This window comes from Rhinatrema bivittatum, chromosome 2 (assembly GCF_901001135.1).
Source record: "Rhinatrema bivittatum chromosome 2, aRhiBiv1.1, whole genome shotgun sequence".
Lineage (NCBI taxonomy): Eukaryota > Metazoa > Chordata > Amphibia > Gymnophiona > Rhinatrematidae > Rhinatrema > Rhinatrema bivittatum.
The window spans coordinates 504,348,924-504,372,213 of record NC_042616.1 but is presented as its reverse complement, the minus strand read 5'-3'; the positions used below and the strand labels follow the sequence as shown (position 1 = coordinate 504,372,213).

The 23,290-nt window shown below is 43.8% G+C and overlaps 1 protein-coding gene across 2 annotated transcripts in view; it reads right to left on the bottom strand.

Annotated features, from left to right (window-relative positions):
* Window positions 1-22,404, bottom strand: part of PHACTR1 (phosphatase and actin regulator 1) — a 647,384-nt gene extending 624,980 nt beyond the window's left edge. The window contains exon 1 of one of the 2 annotated variants that reach the window (XM_029590673.1): window positions 22,146-22,404. In XM_029590673.1, the coding sequence (XP_029446533.1) occupies window positions 22,146-22,257 (112 nt within the window). In that variant the 5' untranslated portion in view covers window positions 22,258-22,404. The remainder of the gene's footprint in view (window positions 1-22,145) is intronic. The other variant, XM_029590669.1, reaches the window with a different exon arrangement.
* Window positions 22,405-23,290: the final 886 nt, after the last annotated feature.

Below are 23,290 nucleotides of genomic sequence, written 5' to 3'. Positions count from 1 at the left end.
CATACTGGACTTCGACCTGGATCTGTAGCACCCCTGGTTGAAGATCACCACCCACACAAGGGACCCATAAAAATTCAACGTATATTTGGGATTGGTAAAAGAATAAATATTAGACATTTTGAAGCAGTTTGAATTGCTACAAATACATTTTGGTGACGTACTGTGTATCAGTGAAACAAGTACAATGTAGAATGCTAGAATCTTCTTTTCGGCAAACATGCATTAGCATACAATGGCAACAGCCATTCTAGGTGCAAGGTCCACGGCTCCTTTGGAACCATGGACCTTGTACCAAATTTTCAGAGGGAACATATGTGCATCCTTCCTCTTTGAAAATTGCCTGTGTGTGCAAAGGACCAGAGAGTTTGCACCTGCTTTTTCTGTGGCTGGATTTTTGCGCTGCCGTACACCACATACACAAGAGACCTCCCACCCTCTATTACATGTCCTAAGGCTGAGAGGAACAGATAGGAAACCTCAGATGTTAACTTGTGAGGAGCATACGTGAAATACCTCTTCCCAACTGAGTATGTAACTTTAGGGGCCCATAACCCGCTCAGTGTTAAGTCTTCTGGTATTTGGAAGGAGAAGCAGGGGTAAAAGAAAAAAAAAGAAAAGAGCGATGGGATAAAAACAACAAATATACTTGGATCTTTTTTCTATTCTTTTAGATAAAACAATTGATTTAATAATGTATTCAGTCAACAATTACCAAAAATATATTCTATCTTATACATTTAACATCAGTCACTTTATTTAAATGTGATTTGCTCTGCTACTTAATAACTGACTTAACTAGCTTGGTCCTTCTAAATCCTTCAACTATTCCTTATTTGTAATTAGCCTTGTTTTTGTTTTGTTTCTATTCTATCTAGTTCAATTGTTCAATTGTAAAGCACTGTTGCTATTCTTTATGTTAATTGTAAACCGATGTGATGTTACTAAACGAATGTCCGTATATAAAAGCTGCAAATAAATAAATAAATAAATAAATAATATTCTTCTCTCTTTTCCTATTTTTCAAAACCGGTTTAGTCAAACTATTACAAGATAAGTATATTCTCTATTTCTATTTATCAGTATAATAATTTCAATATATGAAGTTTACTGTTACTCTATATGTGTATAGATATGAATATTAAATAAGGATAGTGATCCTTTGTGATAAACTTTCTTTTTCAGAGTTTTCTGATATCACTATGGATTCTTCAGAGGTAAGTAAGGCAATTACTTCTTAAATGTTCCTTTTCTTTCTGATTCTCTTTACTATTTACCCTCTTACTTTTCTTTATATCTGTCTTTTCTCAGTGGTTTATTTTTTTTACTGTATATTTGCTGGTGTGTACACTTTTGGTTTTACCGCAAGCAGACGTTGACGTATGCTATTTGCTGGTACTTGATTGCGTGTGTTGTCTCTGTTTCAAATCCTTTGTCTTCTTTGCTGTTCTTCTCCCTAATATCCTAATTTTTAATTAAACCAAAGGAAGCAAAACCCTTTCTACTACTCTCACACTGTGTCTCTTCCATAATGCTCATACAAGTTCCCAGGGGTGGTTCAAGGCAATCTGCTGCCTGAGGCAAGGCATGAGATGCCGCCCACCCATATGCCCCAACCATCTCCCCTGCCACCCCACCACCCCACCACCCCTCTACTCCCCCATAGACTCCCTCTCTCTGGCACCACTTGAAAGCACTCTCACACATGCTCTCTCACCCCCCCTAGGCTCGCAATCTCTCTCTCTCTCACACACACATACACACACACCACACACACATAAGCTGCTACTCACACACACACAAGCAAGCTGCCTCACACACAGGCACATATATACAAGTTGCCTCTCAAACTCACACACAAAGCTGCCTCACCCAAGCACAAACACAAGCAAGCTGCCTCTCAAACTCACACACACACACACAAAACAAAGCTGCCTCTCAAAATCCCATACACATAAGCTGCCTCTCAAATTGACACAAGCTGCATCTCAAACTCCTATATACACAAGCACGCACACGCGCATATTCACACAAGCTGCCTCTCACACAAGTGCGCGCACACACATACACACACACACAAGCAAGCTGCCTCTCTCTCACATGGAGCCTCTCTCCATTCTTCAGCCATCATCAGCCTGAGCTAAGGCAGCCGCAGCAGGGGCAGGCAGGGTGAGGCAGACGCCACAGTGGTGTTCTGAGAGGGGCATTTTTTGCAGCCTCAAAATTCTGCCACCTGAAGCGGCCGCCTCACCCTGCCTCATTATAGAACCACCCCTGCATGTTCCCTGTGGTGCCTGTCCTGAAGCCTTGATGGACTTTCTATATGATTAATAATTAAAATGAAAAGATAATTAATTTCTCCTTACTCTTATTTATCATTGAAATGACATATGTTTCTTGTTTTTTATTTTTTATGTCCTTAACCTGTTAAGTATTCATTATGTTCTATGCCCAGATTCAGCTCCTTCAAGCTTCTGCCTGCATGTGGCTTTAATTAGCTTAGGGTGTGTTTTATTTAATCACTTAAGGGTTTACACCACATTTTCAAACTTCCACTTTTCAAACACACTGCTCCCTAATTACACTGATCTTTACTGGCCTGCGCATCAGTTTTATAAAATTAACTAAGTCTCCCGGAGCCTTACCTGACTGGAGCTTAAGAACTATCAATGAAACTTAATAAGTTCTATTTTTTTCTGTCATTTTCTCATAAATCGAACACATCCCTATATATGTCCTGTCAATGATTTGTTACTTTTTAAAATCTTTTATACTCTTAATGAATGGCTGAGCTGACTTGGGTCTTCTCTCAGCTGATTCTACCTTGTTTCGGTGTCAGTTCTATAGCTGCCATTCTGCATGTCAATGTTACTGTATCATTTCACTCAAGCCCTGCTGGTTGTCAAGGCTATGGCTTCCACATTGTTTGGAACTGTGTGCAGCGCTAGTCAACTTAAGCCCCCTTTTTAAAAAAAAAAAAAAAAACAAAAACAAAACCTGGCATGGATCATAAAAATATATTTGAACTGGAGTCACGTGTCAATAAACCTTTTTAATTTTTCAAATTATCTCTGTCACCTCCTACAAACTCCGTGGCTGCCTCACCTGCCCTGTATTCAGGGCCGGCGGAAGCACTAGGCGAACTAGGCCTGGGCCTAAAGCGCCGACCATTAGGGGGCGTGAGCCATGTGGGCCCGCGAGCGGCAGCGCCTTGGCAGCAAAAAGGAGTAGAGGTTGCCGAATCTCCTGTCCTCTTTGGCGCTGCCGCCCGCGGCCCCACGTGGCTCGTGCCCCCTAATGGGGCTGGCGGCGCGACCGTGGAGGTGGCGGGCGGGCACAAGGCAGAAGGTGTCTAGGGCCCTTGCACCGGCCCTGCCTGTATTAGCCTGAATTTCTGCCAGCTTGTTTTTCCAGTCCTTTATTTCAGAGTCAGCCTGGGAGATGGAATGTGGGTCCCTCATCAGGTAATTTATTTATTTTAAATTTTGGGGGGGGGTTCATTTTTTTTTTCCTCTTTGTTACATTGGAAAACAGTGGGCCTAGATTTGAAAGCCCCAATCTCTATGTATTGTTTTCTAATCCCATCCTAAATCCAACACCTCCTCCCCCCCCCCCCCCCCCGGGAACACCTACCTTCAAAACTGCTAAAAGTATGGGAGGGCAGACGGGACCTGTACCCAGTTGCCCACAGTAATATGGTGCCAGGCTCACTTCGAGATGAGGCCCGGGGGGGTGGGGTGGGGTGGGGTTGGGGAGGTTGTTTATGGCTGGAATCTCCAGTCTGTCAGAGCAGGAGCCGCTGCATGGTTTGAATTCAAACCATGGTGGGGTTGGGAGCCAATTGGTTCCTGGACGCTGGGCCCGTAGGGTAAGGGTAAGAGTTTGGAGGGGGTTAGGGGGTGTGCGCGGCACTGCCGAGTTTACTCACCTGCCGTCATTGCCGCTGTTGCATCCCCACCCACCCGCCCTTATGTTCTAGTTTTGTTGCAGGGGGTGATTTTTCTCTACTGTTGATGCAAAGGAGGGGCAGGTTGCCCGAACTGGTTTGGGGTTCAGCGTTATGGTGAATGGTTTGCTGACTTGACGGTGGTCATGTCTGGATTTCTGGGGGGGGGGGGAACAACTGGGTGCGGTTGTCCCACGTACAGCTCCTTTGCTGGGCGGTGGCGGGGGTCGTGGGAGCGGCGGGCGGCCTGCTGGTGCTCATCTTGCTGATTGCTGGCGGATGTTCACTGTGGGTTTCTTACTTCTTGGTACTGTTGGGCTCGGGCACCCGGTTGTACATTGATTGTAATAAAGCTGCGGCTTATTGGTTCCACTCAGGTGTCTGTGTGTGTTTGTTGTGTTGATCTTTGTAAAAGGGTGGACGCTGGGAGGAGTGTATGTCCTGGCTACCCATATTATACGCATTCTGGACCCCTGCGCCTACTTTTAGCTGGCTTGAGGGAAAGAGACATTCTGGCAGTCAACTTACCTGGATATATCTCTATTTCTACAAATAAATGGCTTTTGAAAGTTGTCCCCTAATTGTGGAAGTTGTTCTTTTTCTAACAGTATTAATCAGACATTATTCAAGCTCTACATTTTTTTTTTTAAAGATTTTCTGTGAAATAACAATGCTTATGAGACAGAAAATGGAGCGCTGCAACCAGCAGTCTATCAGTTGGATGGATTTTACCATAACAGAGGTTTCACATGATTTTAATAATGCATTACAGCCTTTAATTTTAAAATAATCTTTTAACCAAATGCCTCTTTGAGTGAAGGAGCTTTAAAATGGCATAATAAAATCAAATTGCATTATGAATTATGCAGAAGAGGAATTCAATGATTAACTGAATTTTTATAGTGTTTCTCATTGTCATCCATCAAAGTTACAATGTCAGGTTTCCATGGGATATCTCAAACTAAAATGAACTGATAATATGTGGAAGATATTAAGAAAAACATTGAAGAGCACCAAGAAGGCAGATTAGTTACTAATTGACCCAAATTATTGGCTTACATCAGTGTACCAATTAATCTATTTATATGAAAAATGGCAATGGTAGTGTTTCCAAAATAAAGTTACTGAAGCAGAAGGACATAGGGATAGTTTATGTTGTCATGTTGTCAAGAGGAGCTTTTTAGTCTTATACCTATGGGGAAAATGTGAAAATATTGCACAGCAGGTCTTATTCAACAAAGATTTTTTTCCATAGGCCCAGAATGGGGAAAAAACACTCTTTGTATAAGGCCCATGAAATCAAACATGCATGCAGACAAGTTATTTATATTTCTATGTTTTTCTAATTAAGAAATAAAATAGAACATAACCCATAAAAACTCAACACAGCACCTAGCTAAATAATTCAACATTTATACATGCAATCATAATCATTCAACACCCTGTCCAAATTAAGGGCCTGATTTACTAACCTTTTTCCCACAGACACAGAAGGGAAAAAAGCTTTAGTATATCAGGCCCTAAAACTGCACAATAAACTTAAAAAACACTGAATAAAAAGCCTAAAAATACGTTTAAAAGCCTGCATAGTAGATACATTGCATAAATACCCCAAACCCCAGAGTTATCACAAACAAGATATAAAAGTTAGTGAAACTGCTAGAACTACCATAAGCCGCTTCACAATAAGGCGATATTTACATCAAAACACCACTGCAAAAGCACTAAAAATAAAATAGTACAACTAATAAAACCACATAACAGGACCATTAAGAACTCCCCCCTAATCGTGCCCCATGCCCTCAGACATTATCCAATCCCACATGAGGGCATTTATTTTACTGCTCACCAATCCCTCCATGGGTCCCAAGGCAGGCTCACATCAGCAGGACCACTGTAAATCAGCAAACCAGACTCTTCACCACACTACCTGATCCCTCATGCCTTTTTGCCTGCTGACCCAATATGAGCTGTCCACTAACATAGTGTTTCCTAACCCTCTCCTGCAGGCACACCTAGACAGTTGGGTTTTAAGGATTTTCACAACGAATATGCATGAAGTAGATTTGCATTCCCAGCCTATGCAAAACCATCTCATGCACATTCATCATTAGGGGTGTGAATTGTGTGATCGATCGTCTTAACGATCAATTTTGGCTGGGGGGGGGGGAGGGAAATCTGATCATCGTGGGTTTTTTTTTAAAATCGTTAAAAATCGTAAATCGGGGGAGGGCGGGAAAACCGGCACACCAAAAGAACCCTAAAACCCACCCCGAACCTTTAAAACAAATCCCCCACCCTCCCGAACCCCCCCAAAATGTTTTAAATTACCTGGGGTCCAGTGAGGGGGTCCCGGCACGATCTCCAGCTCTCTGGCCACGGCTGCGTTAAGAGAAATGGCGCCAGTGGCCCTTTGCCCTTATCATGTGACAGGGCAAAGGTAGCGCCGGCGCCATTTTGGTTCCTGGCTCCCGACGTCACGCGTGCAGGAGATCGCCCCCCGGACCCCCGCTGGACCCCCAGGGACTTTTGGCCAGCTTGGGGGGGGGGGGCCTCCTGACTCCCACAAGACTTGCCAAAAGTCCAGCGGGGGTCCAGGAGCGCCCTCCTGCAAGCGGGCCGTATTGCCAATCTTCAAAATGGCGCCGGCGCTACCTTTGCCCTCACTACTTCAAAATGGCGCCGGCGCTACCTTTGCCCTCACTATGTCATACGGACATAGTGAGGGCAAAGGTAGCGCCGGCGCCATTTTGAAGATTGGCAATACGGCCCGCGTGCAGGAGGTCGCTCCCGGACCCCCGCTGGACTTTTGACAAGTCTTGTGGGAGTCCAGCGGGGGTCTGGGGGCGATCTCCTGCACGCGTGACGTTGGGAGCCAGGAACCAAAATGGTGCCGGCGCTACCTTTGCCCTGTCACATGATAAGGGCAAAGGGCCACCGGCGCCATTTCTCTTAACGCAGCCGTGGCCAGAGAGAGGGAGATCGCGCCGGGACCCCCCCCACTGGACCCCAGGTAATTTAAAACATTTTGGGGGGTTCGGGAGGGTGGGGGATTTGTTTTAAAGGTTCGGGGTGGGTTTTAGGGTTTTTTTGGTGTGCCGGTTTTCCCGCCCCCTATTTAACGATACAATACAAATGCCCCTGACAATAAATCGGGGGCATCTGTATTGTATCGTGCACTCTAACAATTTTGGACGATTTTAAAATTATCTGACGATAATTTTAATTGTTCAAAAACGATTCACATCCCTATTCATCATGGATATATCTTGAAAAGCTGACTGGTAAGGTGTGCCTCCAGGAGAGGGTTAGGAAACAGTGCTCTAATGGTCTGTGTTTTCCCTCACAGATGAGAGATTTCAGCATGGAGTGATTGGCCCTGGCTGACTGCCAATTGCTATGCTGTCTGCTTCCTCTGTGTCTGGCTGCATCTCCGTGGTGTCTGTGCTCCCTGCCACTCTCAGGCCCTTCCTACATTTGTGAAATTACGCAAACCTAGCTCGATTATATGCATGATAATTTCTGCATGAAATCCTGCACATGCATAATTGCCTAAAAGTGCACTTAGGTGCTCTTGCAAGGAGTTCTTCAGCAGCCTTCCTTCCTATCTGAGGTAAATTTGCTTACAATGGAGGCAGTGCATGCCTCCATTATAAGCAAATTTGTCCTGCATATTCATTGTGGATATCCTGCAACCGTGACTGGCTAGCTGTGTCCTGAGGCTTGGGTTGAGAACTCTGCCTTAATCAATATTGGGAAAATTTGAGGCTTCCTGATAAATGTGACTCACGTGAGGATCCCAGTACTTTACGTACCTCTTAATATTCACAAGCCTTGGAGTGATTCCCTGGGTGGCTTATTGTATCTAAATAGGGTTCTACTATTACTAATTATTCTTTCTATAGTGCTAGCAGACTTACTATGTATTTCTGTATTTGTAGATCAATCTCTTAAACCCTTCAGTTCCTCACTTACATTATGTTAGGCATTCAACACATCAGTATGTTAAACATTTTGAATGACTTAATGGAAATACTGGAAAAGATTTTGTTGGCAGCCCTGCTTATTGAGGCTTTATCTACTTCAAATTGCTGCCCTTGACCTCATCAATAACACACTCTATGTTCAATTTTGTGATCATCAAATATATAATAGCTATTTTGATTTGGAAGGTTCTTTCAATTTACAGACCAAAGGAATGATGGGGGCCATTATGGTCCCAAACATTTTAAATGTGTATGTAGCACAATTTGAGCTACCTTGAATCCATTTCTGTTTCATGAAAATATTTGTATGAAAGCAACATATTAATGACATCCTTCAGATTTAGAAAGACACATTGGAACAACTTCAGGATTTTTATCTTTGGTTAAACTCATATGATGATCTCAAATTCTCTTTAAAAGTGCACAAAAGTGGGATTACATTTTTTGATATACTTATCAAAAGAGATATCAATGGTTTTCAGACTGTAATTTTTAGGAAGGCATTGATCAGAACACTCTTCTTAATTTTCAAAGTCATCAGGCTGTTAGATTCAAAGAAAATTTAGCAAACCATTTCTTCTGCTTATGTAGACTCTATTCTATAATTTTAAACAACAGTCTTGAGAAATGGACAACACATTTCTTGAATGTGATTATTCGCTTCAATGTGCCTGTCAGTCTTAAATGGGCATTATTTTAAGATCAGAGATCTCTATTATAAATATATATCTAAGAACACAGGTGCCAGCTCTGTGGATACAGTGGGTGCTTGAGCATTCTTAATATTAAGCAAACTCCACTATGTCTGGGGAGGGGTAATTTATATTGGGGTAGATTTTCAGAGCCCTGCTCGCCTAAATCCGCCCAAAACCGGGCGGATTTACGCGAGCAGGGCCCTGCGCGCCGGTGAGCCTATTTTACATAGGCTCACCGGCGCGCGCACAACCCCGGGACTCGCGTAAGTCCCGGGGTTTTCGGAGTGGGCGTGTCGGGAGGCGTGTCGGGGGGCGGGGCCGGATTGCGCGGCGTTTCGGGGGCGTGCCGGCAGCGTTTTGGGGGCGGGTACGGGGGCGTGGCTACGCCCCGGGGCGGTCCGGGGGCGTGGCCTCGCCCTCCGTACCCGCCCCCAGGTCGCGGCCCGGCGCGCAGGGGTCCCGCTCGCGCGCGGGGATTTACGCCTCCCTCTGGGAGGCGTAAATCCCCCGACAAAGGTAGGATCGGGGTTTAGACAGGGCCGGGCGGGTGGGTTAGGTAGGGGAAGGGAGGGGAAGGTGAGGGGAGGGCAAAGGAATGTTCCCTTCTAGGCCGCTCCGATTTCGGAGCGGCCTAGGAGGGAACGGGGGTAGGCTGCGCGGCTCGGCGCGCGCAGGCTATACGAAATCGATAGCCTTGCGCGCGCCGATCCAGGATTTTAGCCGATACGCGCGACTATGCGCGTATCTACTAAAATCCAGCGTACTTTTGTTTGCGCCTGGAGCGCAAACAAAAGTAGGCTGTTCGCGCTCGTTTGAAAATCTACCCCATTGAGTCTAGCACCCCCAATCATTTTGAAAAGTTGACTCCCATATCTAAGATGACTAAGGATTCTAGAATTGAATGTACAAGCAAATACTTTATTTGATATGTGTAAGATTATACACAAATACTGGGATGTCTTATAATTGCAAGACTCATAGCATACTTCTGTGCATGTGATATTAAAGAAGAGTAAATTCATGGAATAGGATAAGGGTGAATTTTAAAAGCCTTACATGTACCAGAGCCAGGAGATACACATGTCTCTTGGGCCGGTGTGCACTGCGTGGATTGTAAGAAGCGCCCGAGTATGCGCATATCTCCCGGTATGCGCAAAAATCAAAAAATGCCGCCCCCCCCCCCAGGTCAGAGACAATGTGTTTGGGCAACCCGTGCAGGTGTAAGATGTGAAGTGTGAATAATCAAGCCAACTCTGGGGCCATGGAAAGTCTGGGAAGCGGAGTGAAATGAGTCATTTTCGAGAAGTGGTCGACAATGACCAAATAAATGTGCAGCTGTTCGAGAGAGGGAGATCCACCACAAAGACGATGGACAAATTGGTCCAAGGTTCCCTGGGGGCTGGCAATGGCTGTAACAGCCCCCAGGGCTGTCCTGCCAAAGGTTTCTGCTGTGTGCAGGTGGGACAAGAGTCCACATAGGCCTAGACATCTCTTCACATTTGAGGTCACCAGTAGTATTGTTGGAGCATTGCTAGCGTTCGGGCCCACCAAGGTGACCTGCAACATGGGAATCGTGGGACTATTTTAATACTTTTTCTCTGAGTCTGCGTGGAACAACCGACTTCCCTGGTGGGACAGTCATGGTAGAAGCTAGGAGGATCTAGGCTGGGTCAATAATATGTCTGGGAAGTTCCGGAGTGTCTTCTGCCAGGAAGGACAGGGAAAGGGCATCAGCTCTAACATTCTTGATAGCTGGTTGGTACCTCAACTCAAAGTCAAAATGTGCAAAAAACAGAGACTAGCAGGTCTGATGGGCGTTCAACCATTGTGCATGATGGAGATGTTCTAAATGTTTGTGCTCAGTGCAAATGGTAATGCAATGTTGAGCTCCTTTGAGCCAGTGGCACCATTCCTCAAGCACAAGCTTGATGGTTTGAAATTCTCTGTCACCGATCCCATAGTTGTGCTCTGCAGAGGAAAATTTATCGTGAAAACAAGGAGCATGGATACAGAACTCCTTTGTCAGAGTGCTGACTCAGGACAACCCTACTCCCAGTGTAGAAGCATCTACTTCAAGAATAAAGAGGCGCATGGGATTAGGGTGATGGAGACAGGACCTTTGAAGAAAGGTATCCTTCAGTTCTTAGAAGACAGTTATAGCTTCAGATGACCAGACCTTTATGCTGGCCCCTTTCCGGGTGAGGACTGTGAGTGGACCTGCAATCCAGGAATAATTAGGAATGAAATGTCTATAATAGTTGGCAAAGCCAAGAGCTAGGAGCTAGAGAGACTGGGAGACTGAGAAGGAGTAGGGCCATCTGAGGGGATTTGAGGAAGGGAAGTAGACATCAGCCCAGCGAGGGAGGGGGGGATTTTAAAAGCTAATTATGTGCCAAAAACATATTTATGAACACAAATCATGTTTTATGTGCATGAATCCCAAGTACAGATGCTGGCACCAGACCTCCTGCTTCAGCCCATAGACTAACGCCAGTCCTAGAAACTTTACTCTACACCTAACCAGGAGCTAAGTTTGCAGTGCTAAGAAAACAGGAGGTAAGCAAGCGCACCTTTCTGCCTTTGAGAGGAGTCAGCAATGCATTTCTTTACATAAGATTTGCATGAAATAGTGCTCATTTGTGCATTCAGTAGTACCTGGTTGAGTGCACAAACTCCACATAGGGCCGATAACTTTAAAAGCGGTGCGTGGGCGCAAATTGATGCATGTTTCTCAGCATGTGTCCAGGTACAAGGAAATTTTATAACTTGCATGCACATATGAATGCATATTATAAAATAGTCTGGGAATGTGCACGTGTGCCTAATTTTTGGTTTATGCGCACACAGCTGTGCATTTGAATTTTTAAAATGGGAGTGCTTCCATACCATGACCAGTTTCACCAGTTTGTTCACCAGTTCCCCCAGTATGGAGCTAGCTCCTTCAAACCCCCCTGGTTTAATAGCCTACACTCCCCCCAGTTATTCTAGATCCTTTAAACCCCTCAGGGATGGCTAGTTTTTTTTACATTTTTTTTAAACTGATACCTCTTCCATTGCAGAAGTAAAGTTACATGCCAGAGGACCCAGGCGCACGCCACTGCGTGTAAGTATTTACATGCACGTCTCTTAGCCACACCCCAAAATGCCTACGCCCCACCCAGACCATGATCAGACCACACCCCTTTTTGAAATTGCGTGAAATGTGCCTACAGCGGGAGATATGCACATATATGTGTGGATTTTAAAATTTGGTCGGCAAGCACAAGCCCGAATTGTGCACTCATCCCCCAAGTGATGCGCGCTCTAGGATTTTAAAATCTACTTGTAAATTGGTAGTAAAGTCTGCACACAGAAATGTGCACACAACCAGGCATTAACGTGTGGGCCCAGCCCGGCGCACCTTACTACATCAGGCCTCTAAATTGGTCAGGAAGGAATAGTTGTGCTTTGCTTTCTAGACATGAATAACAACGCATTTTTCATGTGAATACCATGGTTCCTTGTGGAGTTAATATTGATACCAAGTGGAATGTTTTTCTTTACTTCTAATTTTTTTCTTCCATATATTTCGAGTGATCTTAACTCTGGATATCTTACTATATAAAACGGCTTTTACTCTCAAGCCTAGAAAAATGTTGGTGTTTTTAGTTTTTTTTGAAGGCTCACAATAAATCTTTTCGGTATAGTGTATGAACCAATTGCTGCTGATTTCTTTTGCTCTCGATATCAAGTACTATAAATTATTCATGAAATGATTATCTTATAGTTGTATATTATTGTCACAGGGGCCATCTTTTATAGTCTGACTCTAATATACAGTAGTTGCTATTATCTTGGCTTGTATAGTGCCAAGCTTCATCTTAGATTTCATTAATGAATGTATCAAATGAATTATGAATTTCAGATCTCACACCAGTCAGTGCCGTTTACAGTACCGCTTGCAGTTGTGCGGTGGAAACCATTTGCTCTCTCCTTGATAACAGAATCGAATGGTGATGAATGGCAGGGGCAGCACCCCCCACTTATGATTTCATTCATGAAATGCTGTGTGAATGAGCACGGCCTGTAATTGGTGCATGTGGGCTAATATGTAGGCATCTACGGACTTTGAAATCTCCATGCGGGGTCTTTTGTACAGAAGTGACTTTTGAATGCTGTGGCACAACACAATGAACAATTTGTTATAATTCCTTCTTGTTCATCTATAGGGGGGAGGGAAAAAAAAATAAGAGCCTGAAGCAGGCGTTTAGTGCCAAAACATGGACCGGGTCATAATTTGTCTTCTCTAAGGACTTGTTTTTCTTCTCTACTATAGGGGAGCATAAAAATATTTTCTTCCCTGTTCCTGTGAATGTTGAATTAGTTTTTTTCTAAAAAATAATGTTTTTTGCACTGGACACTTTAATCTTCCACTTGAATAACTGAAAATATGGGACTCCATGATTATAATACTTGGATTTGGTGAAATACCCTGGTTACACAAGAGAGCCCCTCTACAATAGGGATTTCTATGTATGCCGTTTGGTGTTTTATGACCTCACTCTTTTTTTGTCTTAGCTTTCTGAGCGTTGTTTGAGCTTTCCTTTGGAGCACATTTAGCATTAATGTGGGCACTTTATCCCAAACTATCTACAGTTTGAAAAAGACTATGCCTGCTTTGAAATTTCCACTTGCACCTGTATTTTCTGTGGGGAGAAGAAATTTGCTGGGAAAGTCTGTGTATCGAGCTGAAAGTGCAATCTACAAATATCCTTCCCCTGCCACCTTAAACATTTCCTCTCCATGTGGTTAAAAGTCTGTCCATGAACTTTCAGCCACTTTGAGGGAAGGAGACTTTCAGATGGCCGATTAACAAGGACAAATCACTTTGACAACTGTCCTCTCCATGTTTGCAGAATAAAATGTCTGGGCACTATGGTCACAGAGCATGGTAAAATCAACCTGATTTATACTGTACGGAAGGTGAAAGAGTGCTAAAATGTAGCGGCCAGTGAAAACCAGGGACAAACTTCTGGGCAAAAATTGTATCCAAGGTAATACATTCTGGCTACAATGCTTTTCTCTGGTGGGACAGGGAGGGAGGGAGATCATTTTCAAGTAGGTCAGGCAATGCCTGTCTACTTCTTGCGTGCATTTGCAGTTAATTTCTAAAAACAAACTGCCCGGGTCAATTCTTTGTTTTCTTTTTTTTTTTTTTTTTTAAATGAGCTTGTGTAAACGGCACACGCTCTACCCACCCATGTACTTTGCACCTGCTAGCTGTGTAGATGGGGAAGAGGAGGAAAAAACAGCACAGGCAGATGTATGAAAAATCCCAAGTCATTGTGCTGTTTTTCTCTCTGGCCTTCACACCTCCCTCCCTCTCTGGATGCCTCTTTTTAACCCAGACAAGAAAGCACGCAGTGTGGAAGTCCAAACATGCTTTCAGCCAGGTGAAGGGGGGCAGCTGGTAATAAACAGGGATGTGCAGGGGTAAAAAAATTGTTTTTGTTTTTGGTGAGTTTTCGGGAGTTTTCCCCCCCAAGAATTTTGATTCATGGATTGCTTGATTTGTTTTATTCCTGTGACAAAAACCAAATCAAATAAACAAAAATAAAAACCCCAAACAGCCAAAAAAACAAAAATGAGGCTTCCCTCCCATAGTCCCCGAAAAATGCTCTCACTTACCCGGTCCAGTGGGGATCTGCTGGCCAGGACTAGGCCGAAGCCTCGGACTTGCATAGGCTGTGGTCGCAGTAGGTTGCCATGGGTTCGGCCTATTCAAGGCAAATGCCTTGGCCTAGGCCGGAGTCCGGACGCAGGCCATTCGTTGTGAGGCCGGTTCCTGATGCTGGGACATTAGTCTCAGCCCAGGCCCAACACCACGACTCAACCCAGTGGCCGGGTTCTGATGCCTGGGCCTCGGGCTAGGCCAGAACCGGAGCCCAGGCCCAACACCAGGGCCTCTGTAACCTGACCCTGAGCCAGGTCTCAATGCCAGGGCCTTGGCCTCAACTCAGGCATGATGCCATGACCTGACCCGAAGGCCAGGTCTTGATGCCAGGGCCTAGGCCTGGACCCAGGCCCAATACTAGGGCCTCAGCCAGGAGGCTGGGTCACGATGCTTGGGCCTCAGCAATGCTGTAAAATGCTGCACATCAAAATGGTGCCACCCACTGGGGTGAATGCGCCGGAGTTAATTAACCCTGGTGCAACCCCAGCAGATGGCATCGTTTGGCTTTCAAGCAAAGAAAGAAGAGGACTCAAGAAGAGAAGCTCCCAGGTCTGGGCTCTGAGACTTGTGCCTGACCCTGGGCTAAGGCCCCAGCATCAGGCCCTGGCCTCCGGGTCGGGTTGCAGAATCAGGCCTGGGTCCAGCCTCAGTCGGGTATCTGATGAAGGTCCTTATTAAGATTTAGAAATGAAAGTCATTGTAATACTTGTCAGGCTTGTTTAACACTAGATATGCTGCCCTGGGATACGTATATCCCATATATTTCACACACAGAGGGCCTGGTTTCCAGACCTTTTTCCTATAGACACAAAATAGGATAAAAACCTTAGTAAACTGAGTCCAGTGTGAGAACTTCAGCCTCACAGTGACATGACAGACTCCCTCAATGCGAATGCTGAAATGTTTCGTGCTCTTCATTTGGGCCCATGCCTTTTTTTTTTTTTTTTTTTTACAAAATACCTTGTGACAGCACTTGGCCTGGAGTGGAAACTATGAAAAGATATGTTCTTTCTAAGTAATGATAAGAAAAAATTACACAATTCAAAAAAATATATATATATCAAGCAGCATTTTGTTGGCCAAACAGAAACTTTGGCCTTCTGCAGTGTTTCTCGGGTTACACTGCTGTTATTTAGTACCTCCATGCAGTTGTAGAGATGAAGCCCTTGTTTCAGAAAAAAAAACTGCATCAGTGTCACTGTGATCTAGTATGTATGTGTATTAAAAGACTCGTATAGCCTATGTGCAAGGACAGGATTCATCTATCTGAAGTAAGGCAGAGATGTGATCAAGTATTAAAGTATTACCCTACTGATCAATGATATTATTATGTCATAGCACAGAGAAGAAATATGTTTGGACACGTAAAAAGCAATAAACTGAAATGTGTACCATACAACAATATGGGGGTGGTTTTCTGTAGCTCGCCTAGGTGCAAGGTACAAGGGGAGTTTTGTAGTGAATTTCCACAAGGGAAGCTGCCCAGGCAGTACAAAAGAATGCAAGCTTTGCACCTGCTGTTTCTATGAACGGAGAAAACTGCAATTGCATCTCCATTCTCCACCCGTGAGCTAAACATACTCCTGGGAATGCATCTTTTCAGGCTTCCTACAAGGATGTGCATTGAGAAAACCTTCACACACTCTTACCTGCTGTGAGGAGGAGACCTTTCAACCAAGGTAACCTAGCCATAAAACTACTTACTTGGCTAACTTCCTTTTAAAGCTGTCCTCCCCGTATCAAAAAGAGAAGAGTCAGACATAGGACTATAACAACATAATGGCTTACATATAACTCGGTATACACTAAGGCATCCAATAAATACAACAAATCAATCTATCTTTTCCACTTATTTGTTTGTGTAAGGTTGAAGAGCTGAGTAGCTGTATTCACAGTTCCAATTGTCACCCTTTCAGTACTCCTACTGAGGCTGAATACTTGTAGCCCCAGTTCATGCCCCTTGTCAGCAGAGGCAGAGGACCAAATACTCACTAGAGATTGCTTCTTGCATTTGTCACTTGCAGTAAGCCTCAGATTTGCTCTTAGAGGTTGTTACTTGATCACACAGGTTTTGCTATTCACTGCCTCTGACACACTCAGTATGCAGGTGCCAACATCCATTTTTGCCTGGCTGCTACGCTTGTGCATCCTTTTAGGTCAGGGATGCTCATACTGGTCCTTGGCTCTGTTCCTCCAGCCAGTCGGGGTTTCAGGATATCCTTAATGAATATGCATGAGGAATATGTGCATGCATAGAAGATAGTGCTTATAAATAAATCTCATGCATATTCATTAGAAATATCCTAAAAAAAACCTGATTGGCTGGGGGGGGGGGGGGGCCACAAGAACCAGTTTGCCCATCCCTGTTTTAGGGGGCAGTTTTCAAGCAGCCTGTATAAAATAGATAGACAGCAAATATGTATACAAGATACACCAACTTTCAAAGGTAAAGCATACGGATATGCACGGTCTTTCCCTTTTGGAAATTATCTCACCATAGCTGCCTGCACACAATTGAACCTGCTAAATTGTGGGCAGACATTTTTCAGGAAATATTTTAAGCATATAACTTTTGAAAATCCAAAAGCATGTGCAGAAGTGCAAGCCCCTCCCTGGGAATGCTTCCACTAGGTCTGAATAAACTTGTGCATGAAGATATTCTAAGTAGAGATGTGCATTCGTTTTTGCCGAATTGGAAAATTGCAACGAAATTGTCCAATTCGGCATGTTTCAGGGAGCCTGAAAAAAATCAGGATTTTCCTGTTTTTTTCGCAAAAATTTGTTTTTTCGATTAGTGCGCACTAACAGGAGTCAGTGCGCTCTAACTCCCCGTTAGTGCGCGCTAACAAAAACTAACAAAAAGTAACAAAATCTAACGGTTTTTGTTAGCTCGCACTAACAGGAGTTAGTGCGCGCTAACGGAGAGTTAGCGCGCACTAACGGGGAGTTAGCGCGCACTAACTAAAAATCGATTTTTCGTGAAAAAAAAGACCTGAATCGAAAAAAAAACGAAATTTTCCATAGCGGCCAAAAAACGAAGAACGACACGAACACAAAAAACGATGCACATCTCTAAAGCATGTCGGACGGGCAATTTTTGTACAAGTCCATTTCTGCACATGAGCACTGTTTAATCTGCAGATGACCCTTTGGAAATTAATAACTTTTTTTTCTTTTTACATTTAGCTCAACTTATATATGGGTAGGCTCATGGCAGGTTACATTCAGGTACAGTAAATATTTTCTTGTCCTCAGAGGCCTTACAATCTAGGACCCTCTTTACTAAGCATTTTTCTCATAGACTCAAAATGGGAGAAAACCTTTAGTAAACAGGATGCTAAATTTATACCTGAGACAATGAAGGAGGGTGGGTGGAAAGTGACTTACCCAAGGTCACAAGAAGCAGCAGCAAGAGTTGAACGCTGGCTTGCAGCCTCCTGCTCTAACCACCCAGTAATGGTGAACTTCAGTCCTCGAGTGCCATAAACAGGCCAGGTTTTCAGGATATACACAATGCACATGCATGAGATAGATCTGCATACAATCGATGCAGTGCATGCAAATCTTTCTCATGCATATTCATTGACGATATCCTGAAAACTTGGCCTGTTTGTGGCACTCAAGGACTGGAGTTCACCATCACTACACTAGGTTACTCTTCCACTCCTAAACGTCATCTTTCCTACGGTTTACATTATTCCCCCCCCACATGCTTTGTGCAAAATTTGATTTATGAGCACAACAAATATTTTCAGTGCTGAAAATATTTTTGTGTGTGCATAACTCATATTTGTATGCAAAGAAAACAGACAAAACTTGTTTTCTGTGCTTAAAAGGGAGGGGAAAACAGCTTTTTCTCTGCCCCAGTTCTTTCTTTTACTTCAGCACTGGAGGCAGAGGCCAGATCTTGCTCCCTCCCCAGTTGTGAGTTGTGAGCTGTGAGCCAGGAGAAGTCCAGGCCATGGTTACAGGAGGAGGAGTGTGCATGGAGGTTATTTTTATTTTGGAGGAAATTGGTAGCAAGCGAAAAGCTTATGTGTGCATAAACTCCCTCCCGCCACCTTCTAAATTAAAATGTGTGCTCAACCTATGCAAAAGGCTGAGCATACATTTTCACTTAAGATTGCATGTTTTTTAACTCCCAGTGTATTAGCATAGCATGCAATTGCTTATTACATCAGAAGTTAAAATCATTTTTTTTAACTGAACGGGTTAAAAAGCTGTGTGCTGAATTTCGGTATACAATTTTCCCATACATCTTATTACATTATACCTCTGGGCAGCTGGAGGGAAATTTCCTCTATTACTCAGTGCAACATAATCAACTGACAGGGGCCATCACAGCAGTCTCTCCCCGACCAGGCTTCATCTGACTGTAGATGAACTTGAGTTTACAGTATTGTGGTATGAAGCAATATGTCCTGAACCATGTTGTTTTAATGACTTTCCTTCTGACTTTTGTTTTCTTATTTAGAGATAGAATGCCTTTCTGAAAGTTGTATAAAGGTGAAATGATACTACTTGGGAAAGTATCTATACAAGCATTTGATGTACAGCATCCCTGTGTAAGCATCTAGTTCTCTTACTGTACTAATACAACACACCTTTCCTCTAGGTTAAGTATGTTCTGATCAGTTACATTAACTGCAGGCTATAGTTGCATAACAGGCACCTGTGGTCACTTGATCCGCATGGGATGGGTAGCCACAAGAACGTGTGTCTGTGGTGTTCTCAGGGTTTTCTGACTGGCTGGTAACTATTAAATGTTTCCTTCTCTGGATCAACAGCAATCTGGAGGTTTTGTGTCATGTTAGAGTCTATGAACATAGTCTGATGCATTATTAGCTCCTTCTGTGGAATATGAGTGGTTGTAAATGAGACAGAACATGAATACACATAATAAGGACGTACTATAAGTATAGCTACTTATCTATCTAGCTAGCTAGCCAGCTATATGTATATAGTACATGTGCAACCATTCAGCAGAAATGGAGCTTAAGAAATAGTTTTTTTTTTACAATTAACTGCATATTTATTATTCACTTGTTCCATTAGGGATCATAATACATATAGGCGCACTTGTTAGCTGCATCAGAGGTCTCCATTTCTGCTGTGTCATAGCTCTCCATGCCATACACAAGATCTGAAATTAGTGTGGCCTCCACTTGTTGCTCTATAGAAGTGAATTTCAATTGGGTGTTGGGTTCCCTCTAGTGCTTTGGGTCTGACCTGAAGTTTGAGTCAAACTTGTCCTTAGTGTGTTGTTTAACTTCATTCATAGCATCCTTTTTGTGCTTCCAGCTTTCAACTTTTAGGGAAGCTTGACCAGGGATTTATATTTCTTTAGCCCTTATCTCCTGAACTAGGATTTCTAATGCTTGCTCTGAAAATTTATGTTTTCTGTTTCTTCAGCCTGCACCGACCTTCCTGCGAAGAAATACTCTTTACGCAAAAACTATTTACACTATAGAGAAGACAGTAATAAGTCCTCAGCTGCCTCTTAAGTGAGATAATTCTGGTTTTTTCCCCCTGAATCAACAATATCACAGGAGGTTGCACCATTATGAAGATAAGTGTGGAGCAAAAATAGCACTGAAGCAATGCAGAACCATTTCTAGGGATTTCCCATAAATAGCACCAGGCCTCGTTTTATTTGAGCAGTGAATGATACACTCCACTGTCCCTAAAATAATTTTCCTAGTGTAGCAGACTAGAAAATAATGTCAGAACTGGTTTGTAGTGTGTCCCAGTGAAATACTGAGCACTATGTGTCCTTCATAACAGCTCTCTTGAGGATAATGTTTATCCTGCTACATAATTAAGAAATGGGAGACATATAAAATTGTTAGCAGAAAAGAAATGTAATAGTCAAACTATGGCACTTTACATGTAATCTAGTGAGTAGGGAAGATAAATTCAGGGTTTTCTTCATTTGTTCCTACATAATTTACTGTTATTAAGCTATACTTTATACTGTATTTGCTATGCTATAATTTACTATATTATAAAGCATCAACACTTTTCAGCAATAATAAAACATTGCAGTTTAATTACAATTTTCAGTTCAAGCTATAAAGAAAAAGTAGTAGTTCCAACAATGCCTGCTTATTGTCATAACCCTATTTCAGTACTCGCCGTGTGGACAGCTCCCGAGAACTCTAGACGCCGGTCTAGCACAGGCTTTGGCCTTAATTAATATCTAGGGTTGCAATTCCATCCTACCTACAGCATCCACTTTTTGAAATCACTTTAGAGGGAAATGGCAAAGATAAACAGAAATGATACTATAATTAACAGCACTTGTTGTAGAAACATAAAATCAGCGTGCATTAGGGAATGAAATGACTTCTGAAAACAAAAACAACTCGATTCAAAAGGACACTGGAAACCAGTTGCACTGTGAGATGAATACAGCTGGAATACATTTGAAAGTTTAAAGCAGGTTACAGAACCCAATAAGGAGTGGTTGGAAAGAAAGAAACAAACAAACAAAAAAACCACGTGCGCTAAACTATTAATGAAAAAGTTCAACAATCGGTCGGGTTTATCGAACGGTTTCTCAGAAGCGCAGACCGGGAGAAAAGAGTCATTCCCAGGGCTTGTCTTAAACTTCTCCTACCTCGGCGATCCAAACACCCCCAAGCGATATGGTGCATACCAGGCGCTTTATTTTAAACTCAGGTTTAAAAACGAATGACTCACTAAATGGCATGTGAATCTTTCTAACCCATCACATATCACACGACATCGATAGCAGACACGAAAAATAAATAAATATATAAATACATGGTGCAGAGTTTATTGTACCTGTCACAGAACTCTCCTTGCAAACATAAGCATAGATATCTAAGTATTTTCTCCTGGCTTCATTTCGATCAACACTAGGTAGCTGTAGTAAATTAAAACAGCACAAAAAAATCCATTTCAAACATATCTGGAACAAACAAATGCCATTCCACCAGCCAATCCTTGCAAAAAAGTTTTAAAAAATTGGAATAGAATAAAAAATAAGCCAACAGCAGCTCCACAGCTGAGATTCTGAGATCAGCTATCCTTCTCATCTGATGCAGGATATAATCCGTCACAGGGCCAGATTATGGCACGACCTAACGACTACCCGTAAAACCGGGATCGTATTAATATAGCACTATGACATGATATGTCATTACCTGAATGGGATTACAGCAGGCCGGGGAGTTGGGAGTGCTTCCCTCCCCGCGTTGCTCCCGACGCACAGGATCGCTTTCCACAAACGCATCAGCACCTCTACTTTCCCTCCCCTTCTCGTCCATCCTCCCCCCTCCCCTTCTACTCTTCCTGTTTTCACTTTCATTTCTTTCAATCAATGCCTCCTGGCAGCAGAATCCCCCCACTCTTGCCATCAAAAGCCGTAGACCTCATGCTCAAGGCTCAACGCCACTTTCTCAGTCCTGCAGGAAATCAGGAGAAAAGCTCAGCTCTTACTTCAACAAAGCAAAGAGACGGCCAGTGAATGAATGAAGAACAGAACCTCGATGGGCATACCACAGTATGCAATACATTCCGCCAACTTACACACCCACCTCTCCTTTTTTGTTTGTTTTTACATTTCAATATATGTTTTGCATCGATTTTTTTTTTAGCCTTTCTCCTTTGATTAGAAATGCCTCGGGGTATGTCGGGTAAAATTTGCAGGACGTGTTAAAAATTCACCTGTCTGGATCAGCCAGAGGCACACAAAGGAGCAAGGAGGCTCGGCAGCAAGACGTGCAGGGAGGGGAAGACAGGCCGGCGAGCGGAAGCAGTGGCAGGGCAAAGGTGGGTCCTACCTGTGTCCAGGTTGAGGGAGATCCTGGCCTCGGCGAGGTAGGGGGTGTCACTTTTGGACCGGACTCTCCTGATGGGCCGGCGATCTGTCTCCTCCTCTGAAGATGCCGCCATTAATGGGTAAGCGCTGTACAATGTCGCTCGGCGAGCTGAGGGAGAAGGCAACACCGACAGAAACAAGGAGGAAAGGAGGAGGAGGGGGGAAGGGAGAGGAAAAGACGAAGAGGCACCAACACAGAGAGGAAGAGGGGAAAGAAGAGAAGGAGGAAAGGAGGGGGAGAGAAGAGAGGGAAGGAGAGAGAGAGAGAGAAAATCTGTTAAGGATCGGAGAGGATGTGCGGAGCGGAGCAAACGGGACTCGCCGCCCCGCCCACCGGCGCCCGGGTTCAGCCGAGGCAGCGGCGGCGCGTGCAGCCGGGGGCCACACTGCAGCAAATCAAGCAGCCCCTGCTCTGCCGTGCCCCTGCGCTCTCAGCCAATGGCTGAGCTCGCCCTGCCAGGGACACTCGGTGCCGGAGAGCGCGCGCGGGAGAGTACTCCACAGCCAGTCACAGATCGTCAGCCAATACACTGACATTAATAATAGCCAAGGTCACCGGGTTAGCGCTTTCTGCAGAGTGATATTGCTGTAGCTCTGACTTTCGGTCTCTGTTGCAATGCTGTGAAATTGAAACGAGAGGACAGGGAAGGTGAGAGTACTGTATATAACGACGTCTTTTGATTCACTGAACAGCATTTCGGGCTAATTAATGTTCGCAGAGGCACTGTATGAGGCGGAGCTAGGAGAAATTAAATATCTGTCAGTGGTTTAGGGATTACTTAGCCCTGCTAAAAAGCAAGACGAAATGAGTGTCTCTGGCATGCTTGAGCTAAATGATCAAGTGAAACGTACAGTAATTTTTTCTTTATACAGTCTATATTCCACTGATTTAAGTGAGGTGGAATACAGAGAGCCTTCAAAAAGTTCACCGTTAGGACTCACAACCTTGAAGAGAAGGAGACTCTCAGGGCTTACAAAACGTTCAGAATAGCTGCACCCACCACCAATTCCTTGACCAAACTTGACTGACAAAGCTGTGTAAGCTAAACACAAAGACAGTAACTTTTAAACCAGTGCATGGGTGCACACGTGTGCACATTCGTCAGC